This window comes from Athene cunicularia, assembly GCF_003259725.1.
Source record: "Athene cunicularia isolate RWA chromosome 4 unlocalized genomic scaffold, athCun1 chr4_part3, whole genome shotgun sequence".
Lineage (NCBI taxonomy): Eukaryota > Metazoa > Chordata > Aves > Strigiformes > Strigidae > Athene > Athene cunicularia.
Window position 1 is genome coordinate 26,583 of NW_020799100.1, and position 22,234 is coordinate 48,816.

Genomic DNA, 22,234 nt, shown 5'->3' on the forward strand with positions numbered 1-22,234 from the left:
CAAAATCTCTCTGCATATCTCGCAACTCAGTCGGGGACAGAGATCGGATGATCACCACTGGCCCTTCCTCCTGTTCCCGTGCTGAGCCTGGCTCACCCCCATCCCCCCCTTCACGAGCTGACTTTCTGGTGTATTTTGTCTTCTGTATTGGGGCAACTGATACCGACACTGGCTGGCTCTCTGGACTCAGCTGCTGTGCTGGTGGAGGCAACTGAGACTGGTTCTGCCTGTTCCCCTGGCCCAGATACTGTACCAGTAACTTCATTCTCAGATCCTGCAGGCCTTTCTCCCCCTTGAGGGCAGTGAGTGGTATTAAAAAGACATGGTAGGCATGGGCAAGTCCCCAACACATTGCAGCTAGTTGTGTCTCCTGGGTTTTGCCCGCTTGGTAACACACCCTTTCTAAGCACTCCATCAGCTTATCAGGGCTCTGCATTTGTTCAGGAGTGAAATTCCAATGCACTGGAGGTGCCCACCGACTCAGGCCTTTGCCCATCCTTTCCCACACCCCTGGCCACTCACTATTATCTGACCTCAGGGCAGGTTTCTGGGCACTGCTATTGTTAGAGAAGTGCCGCATGGCCAAAACTGAAATCAGGCAGACATTCAGAAAGCACTGTGCGGCAATCACACTGGCCTGCAGGCTCCAAGGATAATTGAAACTTCCACTGGCTCACTCACAGAGGGAGTGAGACCCCTAACAAAAGCCCAGGCAGCAAACAGGTACCGGCCTACCCCCACACACAGGGATACAAAGGCATTATAAGCAGTCAGTAACCCATATAACAAAACAATCCCCTTTAGACATTTTCCACCAATAACAAACACCAGCACTGGGAACACACAGTGGATATAAGGAATAATCCAGCTCCACCACACAAGCAAGTGGGCCAGCATTGCAAACATTTTCTTATTATACAGTACAAATACACTCTGCTTAGGGTCTGTCCCTTTTTTAATTCTTATTTCAACCCAATTCATGCCCCACGTTGGTGCGCCAAAAAGGCTGTGGTGGTTTAAGCCCTGCCTGGACCGGAGACCACGTTGCCGTGGTCCCTCCCCCACCCTCAGCTGGTCAGGCTGAAAGTGAGGCACAAACTCCGGGTTAAAATAAGAAGAATTTTAATACAACAGTGTAATAAGCAATCTGAACAACAACAGTAGCAATGATAACAACCATAAACAGCAATAATAGTAAACAAGACAAAAGATATACAGAGACATACTGCAATGGTTACGGAACAAGCCTGCTGTGAGCTCCCCTCCACCAAAACCACCAAGGAAAAGTTCCCGTGCACGGACCTGACATCAGCATGGTATGAATAACCCGGCTGGAGATCCCTTCCCCCTCTCTCTCTGCTGGGGAAAACTTAACCCTATCCTAGCTGAGCCAGGACAATTGTAGGCAAGAAGTTGTAAAAAGGAGTTTGTGCAATTATATGTTGACTTTACATCTTAACAGTAGCAGCACTGCAACAGACCGGGGGTTGGGAACTAATCCTTTATGCAGGTGATTGGTTATATGCTTTTACAGTTCAAATCACTTAGACTGATGGGTGAGTCTGCTTGGTCTCCAAAGTGTTTGTTTCTGTCAAAACAGGTAATAGGTAGTGACTGTTTCCTGTCTTTGTTCCCCTTTCCTAGAGCTGCTTGTAATAATGAATTTTTCTCATACTGTTTTTGATAAGGTTGTTCTGTTCCTTGCAGAGTATGGCCCCTCTCCAGGACCTTGTGTTTCAGAAGAGTTGATTTGTCACTTTGAGGTTAGATGAAGGGGAATTAGGTTTGTGCTTCATTTGCTTGAGGTTTCTTTGCACAGCTTTGTAGCTCCACAACTACATAACACCCCTCTGAACAATACGCCTGCTCCAGCAACCCATGGAGCTGACTGTGGGAGCACAGACTGGGATGTATGTATTAGGAGGGTGGCTTGGAAGTTAAAAATCTCCTTCTGGCTGATTTGTTCCTCCTCAGGCATGCACAGAAACAGGCTTTTGCGTGACACTGCATACCCCATTTTTAGCACATGAGAGATTTCTGGAAGAATGTGGTTTTCATCTCTCTGCAGGTCATCCTTGACCACAGCTTGTCTACTATCATCAGTGGAAATCAGTGACGTGTTCTAAGTGTCATTACCGGTGGAGGTGTTTCAGGACAGAGCTGACCATTCATTAGCCCTCTTTCCTTCTGGATCGATCAGCATCTGCTGAGAAGCAGAAGATCATCTTGAAGGGTGACTGATTAGGTGGTCTATTGGGCAGGTCTTTGCCAAGCAATCAGAATGAAAGTTCCTGCATCATTTTCCCCATGACCAAAAGCAATGTTTCACGCAGTCTGGTACCCCAGTGTGTTGTTACTGTGGTAGCAATAACTATTAAAAATAGCCCGCGGCATCCTGGGTACGGGGCAATGGTCTTCCATCATCCGATGGTTGCATCATTCTTTTCAAAACATTCTGCGAAGCTCCTTCATGCTGTGCAGGACAAAGCCTCCGTGCTGGCTCCCGGATGTTCCTGTGCCGGAGTATTTCATCTGGAACCAGGAAAACAGTTCATCTTAAGGCCAGTGCGGAGTGGGTGCTGGGGAATGCTGTGGGTGCTCGGTCACAGAAGGATGCACAGAGGGAGCCTGACTGCAGGGAGATGGCTCAGCGTGCAGGAGAGCTGTCTGAAGAGCCTGCAGCCTGTCCTGTGGAGCACTGCTGGCTGGTCACTCTTTCCACCTCCCTTTTCATCCCCATCTGTTGTCTTACGGCTCCTTGCAGGGCCTCTGGGGTAGAGACCCTCTGCTTTCACTGTGCTGCGTGGGCTCAGTGGGTGCTTTGCTGAGGCTGGGGCCACGCTGGGGACTCTGGCCGTTACAGCAACAAACTGTGGGCACAGTCATGAGGAGGATGCTGAGCTTTGTTGTAGCCTGGGAGTGGTTCTTTAGAGACACCTGTGTTAGCAGCAGCAGTTATTTAGTGGTGAGGTTTATAAAGTAGGTCTGGAGTAAATAACATGATGGTTTAATGATGTCTGAAGGCAGCTCCTGAACACCGCCTCGGAGAAGAACTTAGAAATGACTGTCGCTGCTCCGCGCTTTGCTCTAGGACTGGAGATACAGGCGTGGGCACGGACAGGCGCCTTTCTCAGGCCGGTGGAGACTTGGCGCATCATGTAGGTGAAGCCATAAGCTTCCCAAGAGCAAAACAGCTCAGAGCAGCTGGTGGTAGCTCTGTGGGAGATGCAGCAAAAATCACATGGTAGGGGGGCTGGATCAGGCTGTAGGTGACTTCTCCAGCTTTCCAGCTTAGCCTGGTGAGGTGACTCGCTTCTCCAGCGGTGAAGCAGTAACAGAGACCTCTGCATGCTGCTTGAAAAACAAGGATATGCTGGCAGTGGAGGCAGCTGGGTATGATAGCAGGAGCAAAAGAATTACTTCTCATAGGTCGATATGGGGGTACAGTAACATCCTTTTGAGTGAAGAGCTCTCCTTTCATTGCTTGCTTGTATTTTCAGTGAAAAAGCAGCAGGACCTGTCTCTCTGCAGCTGCATTCATAGAAGAGATGAGAGCAAGGCACTGTCTTCTGACAAACTGGGCGAATGAAATTACACTTGATTTCTGTGCTGCCTATATATTCCAAATTTGACTGTCATTCACTTCTAAAAGATTTAAAATCCAAATTCAGCAGAGAGAGAGACCCAGGGATAGAGGAATAATATGTCGTGGTGAAGACAAAATGCATCAGGGTGCTGTTTTGTTTCTGTTTGGTCTAATCAATCTGGCTACCAGCTTCCTAATGTTTAGACAGTAATCAATGAAGGAAAGTACCAGCTGTTGGATACTAGGAACGTGTTCTTCATCAAACCTGAAATTTTTTTGAAATCTTGTTCAAGGGCTTGCTCATCTATCCATTGAGCTATACCTTCAGGCTAAACAAAATCTTTCTGTTTAAGAACAGTTTGTACTGCTCTGAAAATTACTCCCTCTTGCACCAGGATGATTGTTAGTATTAGAAGAATTCAGAAAGATGTTTTATCTCTTCTGTAAATTCTCTCTTGGTCTGTTTTCCTGCACAACAGGAGCCCCACAGAGGATGACCCAATGCTAGATTTCTCACTTCAAGATAGTGAAAAGTTATCATGGTGTGCTGATACCTGTGTCCGTAGCCATGCGGATAGATGCTGGGATAAGACACAGTGGTGTTCCTGCTGTGTCAAAAAGCACCACTCAGGAGTGCACAACACAAAGCATCTGCTCTGCTGCTCTGTAAAAAGTCTAAGCTTTAATTTCAAGTTCAGGCACTGCTTTGTTCAGGTTGCAGAGTGAAAGCTGTGTCCTGCCACCTGCAGGAAATGTATCAAAAGCATGTAAGAATGACAGAGTTGACAGCCTGTAATAAGATCACGTTGTGTAAATAATGATAGGGCAGACACATTTAGATTCAGTAAATGCGTTTTCATGGCAGCCAAGCATCCCAAACCACACGCCATGGACACTGCCCTGCCAAGTGTAATGCCTAGTGCTATGTCGCTGTTACAGTACAGAGGGGTCTATTGAAAAGCAGCCAAGAGTCTTAACTGAAATGTCACATCTAATTTGACACCCAAGACATGAAGCCTGCAGCCACCCGTGGCCAACCCTGGCCGGTCCACTCTCCGTGTCAGCTCATCGGCCTGGCAGACAGATCCGTGGCTTCCTCCTGACTCGCTGGCAGCTGTGTGCACTCTCCTGGACGCAGCGATTTGTGGGTGTCTGTATTCAGCACGATGCCAAATGCTCTCTGTGGTAGAAGGTGCTCTGGCAAACCCTCCAGCCTTCAGAAGAGTCCTCGGTGCCTGCAGCCAGGAGCGCAAGGGTGGCTGCGTCCCCAGCTCCTCCCTGGGAGAGCAGCAGTAGGAGATGTTTAGCAAATTGTATAGAAACAGGAAGTGCATATGGAGTTAGCATTTTTCTGTGTTGATGGCTTTATTCTCATCTCTGTTGAATAGCTTCTGATGGCTTTATCTTCTAAGAATTTGTCCAGTTGCTCTCTGGATTTACAGCTGTTAGCCTCTACAGCCTCCTGTGGCAGTGTGTTCCAAAGGAAGGAATACTCCCTGGAAAAGTACTACCACTTTTGCTTAATTTCTGTCTAATAACATTATTTCAGGCCCTCAGGTTCCTGTTTTATGACAAATAGTGACAATTTTTTTCCTTATTCACATTTCCCAGGCCATCCATGCTTCTACAAACCTCTCCCATCTATTGCCCATATGATTTCTAGGATGAGAAGTCCCGGTCAATCTTCTTATAAAAGCTGCTTCATACTTTTAATTGTTCTTTCTGTCCTTCTCTATTTAGCTTCAGATACTTCAGCTTGGTTTTTTTGAGATCAGAACTATATTCAGTATTTCGAGACACACATGGCCATGGGTTTAGGCAGGGAGACGATGATAGTTTTCATGGTGTTTATTTTGCAGTAGTTTGTCATCTTGATCATTGTAGAGCGCTGGCTCATGTTTCCATAAACCCAAGCTCGAGGCACTGTGCATGTCTCCCATTTCTTGGCTCCTGGCTCCTTTGCTTGCCAGTATATGCCAGAGATTCAGTGGAGGGAGAGGCAGTGCTCATAAAGCATATCTGCCTCTGTAACTCTCCTGAACATCAGTTATTTCTGTATGCCAAGTTGTCCATTATGGAAAGCAGATTGTCCAATCATTGTAAACATTGCTGCTGCCCTCGCAACGTAACTCATCTCTGGCCACAAATCCCTACCACTCCAGACTCCGAGCAGAGAAATTGAAGCGATACAGGCATGAAGGCTGGGTTCTCTGTGTGTGAAGATGAGTGAATGACTCTAGAGATCTAGTGTTTTAAGCGTGAGTCAATCCCCAGTGCCCCCCAAAAAGAGGGGGCTCCTTTTTTTTTTTTTTTTTTTTTCCCCTGGAATGAATGTGATTCTGCTGTGTTGTGTCTGGCTTAGGATTTCAGGAGTGCACCCAGCACACATCCAGCGCTCTCCCTGTGTTGCACGGTAGCGCTTTAAAGGCAGGTCCGTTGGCTGGCTGCCTTGCTGTGACCTGTGCAGGGAGGAGGAGGCTCTGCCTTTGCAGAGGGATGCTCTCCAGGCTACGGCCAGGCTGCTTGCTGCACTTGTCCGTTGGGGCTGGCTCTGAGGCTTTAAGCACCGCTCCACAGAAATGCCATTTAGAGAGCATGTCTGATGTTTGCTGTCTGCGTCTCACCTGGGAAACACATGCCTGCAAGAGGAAGAGTGATCTTGGTACTGAAGTTTGAGCTCAGTTGACTGCCAGGAGTTACATGGCTGGGAAGAAGGAAGGTTTGAAAACTCTGGAAAGGAGGGAGCCTTTGATGGGAGTCTGTTTGGGAGGGTGACGTGCTGGCAGGTACTCCAGAAAGGCCCCAGTCTTTGGTCAGTTGATGTGCACAGCCAGGGACACTCCTCTTCAGCGGGGTCTGAGGTGGAAAGCAAAGATTCCCTCGCTCTGGTCGTTGAATGGCTTGGGAAGATTCAGCGTAGACTTGCAGACTCAGGCATAAGCAACAGGGTCCTGGCTGAGGAAATGGGCTTGCAGGGCTGTAATGGGCAGGATGGGGTGGGCCGTGCCCCACCAGTCTCATCTTGACACGTGTTCACAAACCCACAGCAAGTGAGGGTGCTGCTTCTGCAACACAGTGAAGGTCTGTGTCCCATCCTGCCCTGGGCTGTCACTTGTTCCTCTGAACCTCCCTTTCCTGCCCGCATGCCCCCAGGCATCTTTGGGTGTCAGCAACAAGGGATCAGGAGAGACGAAACACTGGGCAAGCTCTGACTGAGGTGGGACTCCTCAGAGTCACCCAAATGACTTGGATGCAGAATTCTCTGTGACTCGAGTGGGATGGCAACCCAAAGGCCACCTAGACACATTGGAAAAATCTCACTGTGAATACTGTCACCTTGGGGATAAACCTCTACAAACACACCCAGAAATCAGGTGCTGATGATGGTGCCATCCTCATTCTGTACACGGGCAGCTGTCAGGATGTGATGAATATGCTGATCTGTGGAACTGCTAATACAGCTAAAAGCTGTAACAGTTTCTTCTGTTACTGGTGGTTTGCTTTGTTCCTTGTACTTCCATCAGCAAGTGAGATGAGCAAAGACTCCCCTGTGCTTTTTTTCAGGTGAAGATATTCATACAAGCCTTTATGGAGCAGCTGTAGATGTCAACATCGGGCTGGCCAGGAGCTCCCTGACAGTTGAGAAGACTTACCTCACACTGTCAAACCACAGATCTGTAGTGATTCACAATCGGAGTGAAATCAAAGTCCACTTCCAGTGGAAGGCTTTTTCTACTCAGGAAGAGGAGGATCGTCAGAAGCTGAGGTTCATTTGAAAGATTCATTTCCGTAAGATACACTGCCCAAGGGTAAAACTAACGTGTGGCCTCAAGAGGTGTGGTGCATTGAATGGTTTAGGACAAGTAAACCATCTATGGCATCAGGTTACGTGTCCCTGAACTTCAGGGTAATGGAGCTCAGTGCCTCCCATTCCAGCTCCATCCATACTCCAGCTGAGGATGGTGTTTTGGGGAGGAAAGGTTGATTGCAGTGACTGGATTTCCTCAGAGAGCAAATTTGCATTTGTGGGAGCCCCAAAACACTGAGATTCAGAGACCCCTTGGTTATGGGGGGTCTGTGAGGCTGAGGAAAGTGTCAGCACTCGTTCCCTGGGACTGCACTGAGTAGCAGCATTTAACATAGCTGCAGGTAGCATAACTGTTATGATATTCACTGCAGCTTCTTCCACTCCAGCTTTGATAAGGTGGCAGGCTCCTTCTCCAGTAATGTGCAGGGTCAAGTGCTTCATTGCCCCAGCAAGTTGAGGCCATCCTGCTGTAGGATATTGAACTGCCTTGCACTGTCCCGGTTTCCAGCACAGCGAGGTATTTCTACCCTTCCTCAGAGACCGGGGAGAATTTGGAGGTGAAGGGTTCTGCAGGGAAGGTAGGGCAGTGCAGGACAGAGCGCATTTGGGCTGCAGCATCCTGTGTCTTCATGATGCTGAGAGATGGGGCAGGTTCTTCCAAGGGTGTCTGTGGTGAAGCTTTGAAATTCCCCTTTCAGGCAGCAGAGAAACACTTAGAGCCTGGGAGGATGAACTGGAAATGACACTTAAAAGTTTGGGTGATTAAGGGAATCCTTGTGGGACTTTGCAGACTTGCATGGGTGTAGGTGTATAGGAGTTAGCTCACAGCTGATCAGGAAAGTGCATTAAACTGGAGCACTTTTTAAGGGCTTCTGAGCCAATAAAGTTCAACATAATTAGGTCAGAAATGCTTTGAACGCCAAAACTAGTTTTCCACTGTTCTATATTTTTAATTACACAGTGTGTGACTTCCATGCAAGCTCAATTTGTTAAAAGAAAACCTCATTACCTTCTCTGGGCACTTGCCTGAACCATTCCTTTACTGCTCACCTCCTCCTCACCTGCCTGTCTCAGATTAGACTCTGAGTGATCCTCTTTCCCCTCAGAAGCAACCAGGTTTCCCCACAGGTCGCTTCAACCTGATTCGTTTCCAATTACATTTGATCTCGTGCCAGTTTGTGTCCTGAGTCTGACCAGGATGTTCTGTTCTTCCTCCTTGCAATCTCAGGGATGGTCATAGCTCCAAGGCCACTCCTGCTGTCAGAGAAGCTTTAGAGATCTCAGAGCAGAGAGGACTTTTTCCATGAGAGGAGGCAGTGCAGGACCCTGCTCCGGGCTGTGACTTCAGAAGACCTGGATCCTTAGAAGGTGTATCCAGGGGTTTGCTGTGTCTCCCTCCTGCAGGACTTTCTGGGATGTAATGGTGGAATTATTGTCCACTGATGGAGGTTGAGTTGGGGGTTGCTCATTGGTGGTGGGAAGCCCTCCTCATGTGCAGGGCTGTAGGACAGCCATGGAGAAGCATCTCCCACTGCACTTCAGGGGGCCGAGCCAAAGCAAGTACTTTTGGTGCTGGTGCCAGCCTTTGCCCAAGGCTCTGTCTGTGTACAGCTAGTAACGTCCATGGCTGTATTTCCTTTCGAACTGTATTTGAATTTAGCTGGGTGATGATTGCTATCCTGGTTATACTACATTTCCTCGAACTGCTGCTACACATGGAGCCTTCCACTCATCCCCCCCAGAGTTGTCACCTGCTGGTTCTTCATGGCCGAGGACTGGAGCGTGCAGAGGAGACAGCGATATGCCAGCTAGGAAGCAACTGCTCTGTAGCAGTGCTCCCTTATCTCTTGGTTGTGATCTTTAAACTCTAGAACGGTTTCTGCTACAGCTGCCAAGTAAGGGAGAGATGAACTGTGTCAAAGCCCTACAGAGATGGCCAAAAAGAGGAAAAAGATAAGGTGGTTCAAGGCTAGACATAAGGGTTTGGATTTAGAGATGCTGGTCCAAACTTCTTTAGTGGGTGATTCCAGGCAAAGTGCCTTCCCCTCTCAGGACCTCTGTTTCCATGCACATAAAGCATTGGTTTCACCAAAGTGATGCAATGCCTGAATTCATTGGTTTGCTTTTACAGTGCTCTGGATCCTCTGGTGCGGGGCAGTATAGGGCACAGAGAGCACATTTAGCTTGCTTATCCCTGCAGGTCCAAAGGGGAAGAAAAAAAGAGTGATGTCAGTGGCCTGCAGCTGAAACCCAGCTGCATCCCCCCGTGCCAGTGAAGCCCTGCAGTGGGTGCTCCTTCATCTTGATCTGTCTCCCTCAGGCAGCTCTGTGGTAGGAAAAGCCAGTTGGGGTGGTTGGTGGATTCTGCATCAGTTACGGCAGAGGCTTTGAGCCAGGAGGCTCTCGAGGGCTGCTGGCTTTCAGAAACCTCTTCTGAGCTTGTAAGCGTGGAGTAAAACTACGTGCCGTGGTGGCGACCAGCAAGTGATAATCTGACCCGTGTGGGACCCCGTGGCTCGGGGTCAGCCCCTCGCTGAGCTGCTGCTGATCCTCCCTGAGCGCTTTGCTGCCCCTGCGCTCACACGAGTCTCTGCAAATATGTTGCTCATTAAATTATCTGCTTGGATTGTCTCTCCCCGTGGCTGCAGGCTTCAGAGGCAGAAAGAGGGCAAGATGGATCGTTGTCTGAGGGAGTGCAAGGTGGACTCTGCTCTGCGAGAATGCCATCCCCTTCTCTCCCGCCCCTTCCAGAACCAGTGGGCAAAGGCGCAAGGAGACTCCATACTTTTGTCTGATGATGTGTTCACCCTTGAGCCGCTGGTAAGTGATAGATGAGAACCTCCCTTCCTTCTCCTCCCTGGCTGAAGTCACTTGGTAGGTCCCTGTGTCAGTTGGCTTGATGTGCCGAGAGAAAACACCAGGTTTCTAGTGAGGCTGCAAGAGCTTGTTGGAAAAAGCATCTCTCTGGGCTCCTGGCAGAGCGAGAGGCTGCCTGAAGCTGAGCTCTGCTTCAAGGGCTATAAATTAAGGGCACTTGGTAAGTGTCCTTACACTGAGAGCTATTGATAACAATGAGTAAGGGCACAGCTTACACGTAGTGTGTGGGGATTAACAAAGGACATTAGAGCACTCTCAGTTCAGATATTGACCTGAGGAATGAAATGGTCCTCTGTGGAGAGGCCAAATTCAACCTAAGTTTGATCAGAGAGATACCAATCTCTTCATATAACCTGGACAGATACCATGGCTCAATGTCCCTTCCAGGGTCATCTGTGAGCCTGGACACAAGGCTGGCAGGTTTAAACGGACTTCTTGAGTTTCATGGCGCATAGGTACAGACATTTTTTTGCCTTTTCTGTTTATGCAAGCAAAACCCCATATCCTGCAATCGGCCAGAGCCCTGCTTCTGAGTATTTGCATGGTCTGAGATGAAGAATGCCAACTGTCCGAGCAATGTAAAATCCCATTTCATCTTGGAGTAAATCCTAGGATAATCTCAACCTCTTCTTCCTTTTAAAATAGGGGAAACTAATTTATTTTTTTTTTCAAGGAAGGGGATCATCTCCTCTTCTCAGTTGCTTCTATATCCCATATAAGGCTGAGAGCCACCAATGTTGGCATAGCTGCAGTTTCACGCCACTGTAGCTGACAGCAGCATGATGTGACCAAGAGATTGTGTCAGAGGGGTGGGAATATTGTAGAGAGAGGGAGCTGATCAGCTGAGCATTAAGAGCAGCCTGTGGTTGTCAGAGCTGGTTTTGGAGTGTGTCTCAGGGCTCCTGCTGCTTTACAGTAGGACTGCTACTGCAGAGCACTTTGATTTTTGGCGGAAGGCACCATCTCCAGTGGGAGCCTTGGTCCATCCCACAGCTCCCTGTGGGTTCAGTTATTTATGGAAAGAGGCGGATGTTATTTTGGCACTGTCTTTCTCCTAAGTGCCCTGAGCTGAGAGGATGCACTTTGAGTGTCATTTTAGTACTTCTGTTGCCAGCTCTGTCTTTTTTTTCTTTGACTGCTTTGAGCATTATTTCCTTCCATGGATTGCCTTCCCCCTCTGCCAAGCAAAGCAGGTAATATGGCCAGCAGTTGGTGGTGCCTGGTTTTTCCAGACCAGCTTTTTCTTACTCTGACTGGTGGAGATCTGGCAGATTCTCAGTATTTAGGGGCTGAGGGAGGAGAAATAGGATTTGCATGTATTTACGGTTGGGCTCCTGCAGAGAGATCACTTGTGTAGCTGTGAGTCCCGGTGTGCCATCCCCTCCTGTATCACCATGCTTTATGCTGTAGCAAAGCCAGGGTAGGACAGCTGGAGTGGTTGTGCGGTACCATCGTACATCCACCGTCTGTATTTTATGCCACCTGCCAGTTGCAGCCTGTCTGAGGCCAGAAGTGATTCAGCCAGAAGTGTTGCAATACCATGTTCACAGCACTGCATAGTTTTACATCTGTCCTGGTTACCATCCATGGTGGCTCTCCATGCTCTGACTCGACTGCCATCCTATAGAGAACACGTAGCCCAGGCACGTGGCTGGTTCCTGAGGTGCCTCAAGGCTCGGACACATGTAGCAGTAGCCTGCAAGGGTGGGTAATGAAGCATTTTCTTTCAAGCAGCAGTTCTTTTTTCCCCTGTGGGGTAGCAGGAATGCAAGGAACCTCTTCAACAGCCTATTTTAATTTCCCAGAAGAAATAACTCACAGTATTTTCTGTGAGTTATGTCACAGTTCTTCCCTCTGTTCTGTTGACTCTGAGCAGGCTGTGCCTTACGGAATTATTTGCAGCTGCAGCCCAATAACTCACCATGTCATAGCTCTTCAATTTTTGTGGGGGCTGTCGTTTGAGCTATAAGGGCCAAGTTGATGGGAAGTATCATAGTTACTTAATATTTATGCTGCAGGAGTGCCAGAGGCTCCACTCAGTTCAAGGCTCTTCTAGACAAAGTGGCGAGGATAGTCAGCAGCATGCAGAATGAAAGCCTGGCTTTGTTGATAGAAAAAGAACTCTGTTCATCTCCTTCTATAAGCTCATATTTTCCTTCCTTTGTTGAGTGTTATTACAGTTGTCAGAGGTGCCTCTATTTATGTCAACAAACACACAAGGAACATTTGTAATGCTAGGGATTCAGGGGATGTAAGTGGAGTCTCACCTGCAAGAAGTGAGAGCCTTTAGAAACCAGGCATGCCTCCAAAACTGTGTGACAAGGCTCCCTGGGACTGAGCACCAGTGCCAGGACTCTGGGCAAGAAGCAGAGAGAGAAGACTCTGAGGAAGCAGCAGAGAGCTGCAGACTGGTGCGGCGGGTGGAGGAAGCAAGCAGCCGATTCAATGTGAATGATAGAGCAAGCTTCAACTTTATTGAAAGAAATTACACCTTATATAAGCAGTCTACAATACACTACTTGTAACTCTATTGGATACATTAAAAAAACTACATTATAATATCTCAGCCATTGGGTACATCTAAAAGGTCACATTATAATATCCCAGCCCCTTGTGGCATTTCTGGTATGCATAAACATCTTTCTTGCTGTGAACCTGCTTCCCTCCCAGGGCTGTTTTACTGTCTCACCCCCAAGGTCATAATGCACCCCAACTTATCTCCTTGTTCTCACAACAGTCCCTGTTATCATCAATGTATGCTGGGTTTTTTCCTCTGTTTACCTCAGGTGGCTGTGACCGACTTCTGCAGGGAGCTATGGCCGACCAGCTCCTGCAGGGAGCTATGGCCTTGCTCTCTGCAAGCCGTTCACCAACAGACTGGTAGCATGGCCCAGACTTAAATCCCTGAGCAAGAGCATGACATGGAAAAGATCCTGTTGGTGGAAAGAGGTGTGGAGCTGTAAGCAAATCCCATCTCTTCTTGTCTGAGCCTGTGTTCAGGGACACAGGAGCATGTGCACCTTGCAGAGAGAAACAGGATGCCTCTGTCTCTCAACTCCTTTCCCAGATCATCTGTCAGCTGGAGGAGCCTGCATGCTGGCTGGCTGCTCATGGGTCAGGGCAGAAGCAGCTGCCAGCAAGCAGGAGCCTGTTCTTCTTTTATCCCCAGGCAGGAGCGCTCGTTCTGCTTGGTGCTGCATGCCCCACTCACCGCAGTACGTTAAATACTTAGGTGCACATACAGGTGAAGGGTATAAGAGGCAGCACCTTTATAACGAAGAATGGGAAATTCTCTTTGATTGTTAAATCTCTCCTGACCTGAGTAAGAGTCGTCATGTAGCCATAGTGCTACAGGGATATACGGGAAGGTTTGGAGGCGAGAGGGACCTTTTTCTTAAACTGGCTGGCACCTCTGGAGAAATCCTACTGGATTCACTGGAGCGTGAGCCAGTTTGGTGGCTTTGTTATAGCCCTAATTTAACAAAATGCCTCTACCAGATGCCAGTAAAGGTAAGAGACTTAGAAAGTTCTTTTGCAGCTGCTTCCAAACTCCCCTAAATTTTGTTCATAAGTGTTGCTTGTTCTCTGCTCTTCACTGATGCTCTAAATAAAGGCTACTGGGCTGTGGTTGAAAACAAGAAGAGTGACATTTGAAGATAAATGGTTTGCTGTATCCTTCTGTTTCAGGAGGGAGATATCTGGCCAAATTCTTCAACTGAAGTTAATGTGATCTTTAGACCCCGAGAAGCCAGAGTCTATCAACAAACGGTCTACTGCGACATCTCAGGTATGGCTCCTTTCTCCTGCTTCTGTTACCCTCGGTGGAGGCGCAAGTAGTCTTGCAGCCCCCTCGGTTCTCATGTAGTTGGTAGGAAGGGTAAGTGGTCAGCAGGGTGCTGGCACGTGCCCACTGCCCCTGCGGTTTCCAGGTGATCTCCTGTCCAAGGCCAGCCCTCAGGATGTGTGGCTACAAGCCTGGATCACTGATCCCAGAACAACCAAGGCAGTGAAGGGATAAGTTCTCATGCCGTGGGTTTGCCAGCATTTGCACTGCTGCCAGGTGCCTATAGAGGCCAAAGAGCTACAGAGCTAAACAGCTTCAGTGGATGAGCAGCAAGTCCCTGTAGACCATTTGCCTCCAAAAGGAGTCTTTATTACACGGATGCATCATCAGACTCCTGAGGCGGTAGGAGCTGGAGTAGGTAGGAGTTACAAATGTGCTTCCAGAGCCTGGATCCCCTCTCGCTACCCCGACTGCCAGACCTTGGGTGGCTGAGCCCTGCTGAGCGCGGGCTGTCTGCAGAAGGACCACCTCTGGCCAGCACATGGGAATTGTCACCTTGTGGCTCTGAGTCTGTGGTGCCTCCGGGTACACTGCGCAGGGCTTGCTGTGCTCAGCGGGGTGAGCGCCCTCCCTGGAAATCAGAGTCCAAGCAGTCTGCTAGGCAAGCTTTATGCTCATCCTGTCTGACAGAAGTGCCATCGCGTCTTTTGCTGGGAGCAGTTATCTCTAGCCCACGTGAGCTGCACCTTCTGTGCCCTGGGAGAGGTGATGGCTTTGCTGTGTTAGCATGGGGCCGGGAGTGCCTGCAGCAGGCTGCAGGGTTCGGGTGACCTCATCCTTCCTCTCTGTTTCTGCGTGGTGTTGCTTAAGGTGTTTTTCAAGACTGGGAGAACTCTGTCAGGCTTCCATCCAGGGAACGTGATGGCTTTTCCCCATCTAAGAGGAAGAGGTGTGAGGCCCGTGGTCCTCCAGCAGCCAGGCACCTGTTCTGGAGTGTGCTGACATCACTAACCCAGCTGCTTTGTTGCTCTCCTTACTGCCCTAAGATGAGCGGTACAAATGTCATTAAAAGCTTTTTATTTATACTGTAATTGCACAGGGTTTACTAGGCAAATGCCATGTACAGTCACTACCCAGGGCTTGTGTTCACAAAGTGTCTTCCTGCCCACCAGCTGCAGCTGCTAGAGCTTTGGAAGGAAAGGATTGATTTTCAAAGTTGCACCTGAGGGATTCCTCACTCAGTGCTGTACTCCTGGCTCTGGGTTTTTTGCTCTGGTGATGGGGGTGCCCATTATTTTGCTGCAGTCATCTCCAGGGGTTGTGCCAGGAGAGCATTTTTGTTGCAGAGAAATAGGAAGACTACTTACATGCAACCCTTGAACTGGTCTGAGAGTTATAGGAAACAGAGATGAGCAAGTGATCTGTGTTTAGAAAGAGAAGCCTGCTCTTGAAAAGGTCCTTATGGGCCCTTGGGAGAACTGAACTCCCCCACTGGCTCCTTGGAAGAGGACCTCAAGGAGGTCATTGTAATGACGCACCTAGCCCCCTCCCTTACAAACCAGAGCTGATCCGCTGTATTATCAGGGTGGAGACTGTCCCAGAGTCAAGGTCCCTGAGTGCAAGAAGAGTTTAAAGAATAAAACAGTGATCTTTAACTAGAGAGTCAGTTAATTTTGCTTCTTGATTCCTCTAAGAAGCGTGACTGCCTTCCTCATGCATTTGCATGCCAGTCACAAACGCCTGTGGAGGATGGTTTGCAGAGGGTATATGTCTCTTGCTGGGAATGCTTGGGAGCTTTGCCCAGTGCAGCGCCATGAGTTGTGCAGCTGGATCTCATGCCCCACTGGAAAGGGGCTTTGCTGGCCTCCACTTTTTTGTGGGTGCCTCCATGAAATGCCCAGCAGATGCTTCTGCATGCAGTGATTTACAGAACTAATCAGCACTGTGCAACTTGCAAAGCTGGCAGTTAAGAAGTGATTTGAAATTTGCCCTCATCAAATATTGAATCTCAAAATGAACTTTCTTAGTTATTCATGCAAATAAAGTTGTGGCTCTTGAGTGCTGGAAGGAAGCACATGGTGGGGGGCTCTGACACCTAAAATTCAGTTTGAGGTTTGTCTGCACACAGAACTGAACTGGGTTACATCTTGCAAGACCCTTTCTTAAGCCACTCTTGCAGGGAGAAGCAGAATCCCATGTGATGATGAGTCCCTTAGCTTGTGACAGAACTGTCCTGCATTATGTAACACTGTTTATTGATGTGGTCAGATGAGAATCATGTTCAAAGCCAGTCACAAGGGATGGGGACATTCTGTGAGCAACCAACTGAGTGTCAGAAAGCAGCAGAAGTTAAGGACTTTGGCAGCAGAGCCCTGTGCTGTTGGGCCACTTAGACCCCCAATTTATTTGGAAGCGAGGCAGCAGTGCCACCCTGTGCACCCTGTGACCTGCCGCTGCGTTATTCCTGCTGAGATCCCAGTGCTCGCTCCACAGCACCAGGTGTTGGTTTGGGACCGAGGACAAGGAGGCTGTAGCCCCTCCATCCCCTTGGCCTGTGTGCTCAGGGATGTGTTACGGTGGGAGCATCCCAGGGCCACAGCCCAGCTGTAGCCAGGCCTTGGGCAAAGGCTGGATGCTCCTGGAAGCCCCAGCTCCCATCAAACAGGACGACATACTCTCCCTTTTTCCCTCTCAGCTCCCCTGAATGCTGCCTGCAGTTGAGTCTGCTCCTCCTCCTCTGGGAAAAGCCCGCTCTGCGGTTCACCTGGAAGGAGGAAGAGCAACATTTCTGGGATTTCCTAAAGTTTTAAGCTCAGCGTAGGGGTAGAAGAAAGGATGGTTTCCAGAGACCTTCCTGGAGAGGGTGAGGGCCTACTGCAGAAGGGGAAGAACTGCCACTGATTTTTTGATTGCAGTGGCCATGGGATGTGTGTCTCAGCATGATCATGAACAAAAGCTTGTCCCTTGGGAATCTTTGCCATTGCTGTGCAACCTATCATCTCTGCTGTCAGCTGGGCTTTGTCTGGATCCACTTAAAAAATGTTGAATTCAACAAAAGCTCCCTCGCTCTTCCTTTCTGGCTTGGACATTATCAAAGATCCTCATTCCATGGTTGCAAGATCAGAAAGTCAGCAATCATTGAAAGGGCTGTTCCCAGGAGAGTTTTTTCAAGTTGTGATCAGGTCACTGTGTTATCCCACCTGGGCTGCTCTTTGCAATAGGTAGTAGTTTTGGACATTCTGGAACAACTATGCAGCAGATTAAAAAAAAAAAAAAAAAAAAAAAAAAAAAAACTAGTCTTCAATGAATGGTGAGCATTACACAAAAGGAGAGAGGAATATTTCTGCACGAAAGCTACACTGAAGGTTAGATACAACTTCTGGGCCTTTCTTTTTCCCCTTGTGTTACTTGCTTTCTGTTCAGAGTAGGATGGGATGGCAGGGAGACCCAAGCCCAAATTGGAGCCAGGGTTCAGGCACTTGAGGCTGCTGCAGTGGTTCAGAACAGCCTTCAGACTGCAAGATCTCACCCTGTCATCTTAGCAGGCTTACGGAAGAAAATGAGCATCTTGGAGTTTAGCTATAAGCCTTGCAGTCTCAGTTCCCTTTGCAGCAAGGGCTGTGTGTGTTAGCAGTATGTTCACGGCTTCTCTGACCTCATCAGTGAGGTTTTCCATCACTGTTCAGCATGCTTTAGGTAAGGTGTCTTTACAAAGCTGAGCTCTCGGGAGGGGGGGGATCCTGATGGCTCCCAGGGCAGCAGTGAGCCTCGTGGACCCATGGTATTTCTGTCAACTTGGGTCGTTGTCAGCAGGGACTACTGGACATACTAGGCAAGTCGGGGGGGTTTCCCAGAATCTGGATACTTCTGATGGAAGGAAGCATAGTTGCCCATGTTGTTTGTGATGTCTTAATCCCTGCTTTTTGGCAACCTTCCTTGGAGATCAGCTGAGAGGCTTCATGTGAAAAAATACCCCCTTGACACGTGAAAGCAACACTGGGACAAAAAGATAAATATTCAGAGGCTTTTGTTTCAGCCCTGAATGCAATGCACCTTTGTACTCGGGCTGTTAAAAAGCAGCTGGAACAAATGTACTGAGTTTGAACTCCAGGCCATCGCAGCCACCTTTCGGGTAAGTGCATGCTGCCAGTCCCTGGGAGCTGGAGGAAAGCTGTCCAGCCTCTGGCTCAGAGCTGGGTCTGGCCACGGAACTGGGAGTGCTTCCCCTTGCTGACCAGTCTCTTGCCACTCTTCAGATTTGCTGCATCTCTATGAAGAGCAAAGCATTTCTGGAGATGAACCAAAGGAACTTTCTACATATTTGCCTCCCCCTGCCAATGGTGTCAAGTCTTCTGCAAAAAAATGAGATAGGGCAAATGAAAGAGGTAGAAAAGGAAGCAATACTTTCAAAAGCTTGCCTGGGCAGGGAAGGACGCATTAAGGTGTTTTCTTACCAAAATATTGTGCTCTCTATGCATTTTTAATGGTGATACTTTATTGATTATCATTTTATTATTTTTATTACTTGACAAAATGTGACTGAGTAGACGATACTGCTAGTGCTGTTCTGACTGAAGGCAAACCTCAGCTCAGTGCAGGATCCCTGAGTGCAATTTGTAACTGAGGTGTAAAAGACATGAGAGGAGAGAGTAGTTTTAGGTTACCCTTGCAGAGCTTGAATACGTGAATATCTTTAACAGCAGCTGCAAAATTTTAAAATGCTTCTGTCTCAATTTTTCTACCAGGTTTTACAAGGACAAAAATTAGGAAAAATAAATCCAAAGCAGATAGTTAATTCCATGGAAATGGCATGATTTGACCCTGCAGCAATCAGACACTGTACTGCTTTGCTTTGGGTGGGTTTGTTGGTGACTGACAGTGTGCTGGTACTCGCAGCAGCTGTGGGCATTGCTCACCCAATGTGAGAAGAGCTGAATCTCAACAAGTGCTGTGGGATTGTGTCACTTGTTCGAGGCAGTAGATCTCTCGAGTGTTCAACAAAATATGGCTTAGTTCTAATTTGCAGTTTATTCTGATAATGGTAAAGTCTTAGGTGGTGGCTGTGAATGTTTAGGAAAGAGAAATTCTTTGGAGTAGATGGAGCTGCTGTACACCGCATGCTCATCCTCTCCTGACACGTCTGTTTGAGCAAAGACTAAGAAAGTATCCCATTAAAGAAAAACTAAGAATCCTAAATTACATAGCATAGCAGAGTTGGGGAGTGCTTCTGAAGTTGGTGATAGTGCTGCAACATGTTTGCCCTCGGCAGGATCAGACTCGTCAGGAGCAGAATCAGTTGTGTGATGATTCACTAGTAAAGCTGCAAGTGCCCTTTGTTGCTCTTAGGGACAGGTCTGAATAGACTTGGTGATGCTGAGCAGCTCCTCTGCACTGCAAGTCAAAGTGGGCTGCTCTGCGTCAGTGGAATAAACCCCGAGTGACTGTTTCTATGAAGCTGTCACTGCTTTGCATGAAAAACCCAAAGGCAGAACTTGTCCTGTTGCATTTTCTTTAGCTTCTGCCAAGCAGCAGCACACAGCATCTTCTGCATTTTACAGACATTAACTGGTTAATCAGGAAACAAATCAGCCTTCTGTAAGAAAGGAAGATTCCTCATGTATTTCCCTTTTGCTTTCTTGCTGCTGCAGGTGGTCCTGTTTAACAAAGGAGCCATCAATGCTGTCTTCAACTTGGTCCCTCCAGCTACAGCTCTGGGCTCCTGCTTCACCTTCCTCCCCCAGGAGGGCATCATTTTGCCAGAGGGGCTCCAAGTCATCCGGATCTCCTTCAGTTCCACCATCCTGGGGGAGTTCACAGAAGAATTCAGGTTCAGCGTGACTGGATCCCCTGAGCCTGTGACCTTGACGATCAGGTGAGGAGGGTTATAGGAGCTTGGTGGGCACATCTGTAGCTGTCTCTGGGTAATCATCTCCCACCTACCTCCTTTAAGGATGAAACAGAGAAAAAAAAGGTGTTGTCTAAGGTCTTAGTCTTGGCTTGGATTCTAGCATCCTCACACTAAGAGCCAAGGCTTTTTAACCTTGACTCCGGTCTGAACCTTGCAGTTGCAGCAGCAAATGAAGCGTAATTATCTGCGAGAGGAAATCGTAGAATTGTAGAATAGTTTGTGTTGGAAGGGACCTTTAAAGGTCATTTAGTCCAAGGCCTCTGCAATGCACAGGGATGTCATCACCTCGATCAGGTTGTTCAGAGCCCTGTCCAGGCTGACCTTGGATGTTTCCAGGGATGGGGCATCTACCACCGCTCTGGGCAACCTGTGCCAGTGTCTCACCACCCTCACTGCAAAAGATGTTTTCCTTTATATCTAGTCTGAATCTTCCCTCTTTAAGTTTGAAACCATTACCCCTTGTCCTATCATGACAGACCCTACTAAAAAGCCAGTCACAATCTTTCTTACAAGCCCCCCTGAAGTACTGAAAGGCCACAGTAAAGTCTCCCCAGCGCCTTCTCCAGGCTGAACAACCCCAACTCTCTGGGCCTGTCCTCACAGGAAAGGTGTGCCATCCCTCTGATCATTCTTGTGGCCTCCTCTGGGCCCGCTCCAACAGGTCCACATCTTCCGTGTGCTGAGGAGCCCAGAGCTGGACACAGCACTGCAGGGGGTTCTCACCAGAGTGGAGTAGAGGGGCAGGATCAGCTCCCTCGAGCCACTGCCACCTGTGACCATGCCTCCTGTGCTCTCAATACCAAGTTTATCTCTCAAAGTCTTGGGTTCCTCTGGGAAGCAGCTTTGCCTTCATGGTTGGGGCAGGTGGCCCTGTGACTTTGCAGGACACTGTTTGCACAGAATTTGGCAGCAGCAGGTTCTCACACGTGTCTGTGTAAGGTCCCCGGGGCTTTAAGTGACTATCCATGCTGGAAAACAGTTTGACTGGAGGCTGTACAGGAAAGGTGTGGAGATGCCTGCTGCCCAGTCTGGGTACCCAGGAGCCGGAGTGGATTCCTTCCTACAGGTAGCTCATTCCCCCTTGGGCCACAGCGGACAGAGGGATGGCGTCAGCTTTGGGCAGTAGGTGGTCTGGGCCACCCCCCCTGAACACAGAGCAAGGCCAGCAGAGCTTTGGGGATGGGCCAGCCTGTGTGGCTGCAGCCAGAGGCAGTGTTTTTAAAATCCTCTGTTAATCCATTCCAAATGGATAGCAGCAGCCTCAGCATCACCTCTCATGCTCATGTCTTGGGACAGGCTGTCCTCTTGTGCAGCCACTGCTGTCGTGGTGCCTCCTCTCTGCAGCCAGAGCAGTGTTGACGGGGCAGACGGGGAGCTGTGTGGCAGGTGGTGTCACAGGGGCCCGGGCATCATCTCGTGGGCTGGTGCCATGGCAAGAGATAATCCTCACCAAGCAAAGGGGAGAAGGGGGAGAAAAGCTGATGATGGGCGAGGCAAAGCTCACTTCTCAGGACTGCAGCAGCATGCAAACTTGTCCCAGCTGGTCTTTAACCGCGGGCTGGTGGGATGATGTGGTGTAGGCAGGAAAGCTGGTGCTGGGTGCTCTGGAGCTGTGGGCTGGCTGTGCCTCCTCAGCAACCAGCCTCCTGGGCTGCTGCTGCTGGGAGGCTCTAGACAAAGGCAGTAAAGCAATGGGAGGACTCTACAGTCAACTTTACCAGTAAAATGAGGGAAATTGATTAAAAATAACAGAAAGGTTATTCCTTTGCAAGAGAAGAGTGGTGAATAGTTCTGTTGAGCTCAGTAGAGAAAGAATTGCATTGGCTTTGTGTTTGAAGGGAAAGTGCTGTGCTTTTTTGAAACTAAAAGGGAACATTTCACAATCAGATAATTTATTCTCCTCTGTCCCTCCCCCAAACTGGTCATGGGGTGTTATTGCATGAGCAGCTTTCTCCTTGAGCAAGGGCAGGTTTTGCTGGTAAGGAAGCATTTACCCTTGGATACTGCTTGGACAGCGCCCGCTGCCTCTGCCCCGCAGTGGCCTTGCTCCTGGGGAAGGAAGGAAGGAGCTGTCAGAGGGACGGTTGTGTTTTGGCTTCCCCACAGCCAAATGAAGTCGTCCTTTTTTGCCCAGTAATGCCCTGGCTCCCAGTGCCCAGCACACCCTCCCCTTCTCTGTGGCCACTCTCTGCCCTGTTTGGCCAGCACCCCCCTGGGCTCAGTGCAGACCTTCTGTCTCAGTGAAAGAGGATTGTTGGTCCTTTTTTATTT

At 48.8% G+C, this 22,234-nt stretch overlaps 1 protein-coding gene across 1 annotated transcript in view; it reads left to right on the plus strand.

The window, feature by feature from the left end:
* LOC113480132 (hydrocephalus-inducing protein homolog) overlaps positions 1 to 22,234 on the plus strand; it is a 96,047-nt gene that overhangs the window by 21,770 nt on the left and 52,043 nt on the right. Inside the window, exons 7-11 of the mRNA XM_026848750.1 lie at positions 7,151 to 7,352; positions 10,043 to 10,214; positions 13,959 to 14,058; positions 15,511 to 15,581; positions 19,704 to 19,927. Of these exons, the coding sequence (XP_026704551.1) occupies positions 7,151 to 7,352; positions 10,043 to 10,214; positions 13,959 to 14,058; positions 15,511 to 15,581; positions 19,704 to 19,927 (769 nt within the window). The remainder of the gene's footprint in view (positions 1 to 7,150; positions 7,353 to 10,042; positions 10,215 to 13,958; positions 14,059 to 15,510; positions 15,582 to 19,703; positions 19,928 to 22,234) is intronic.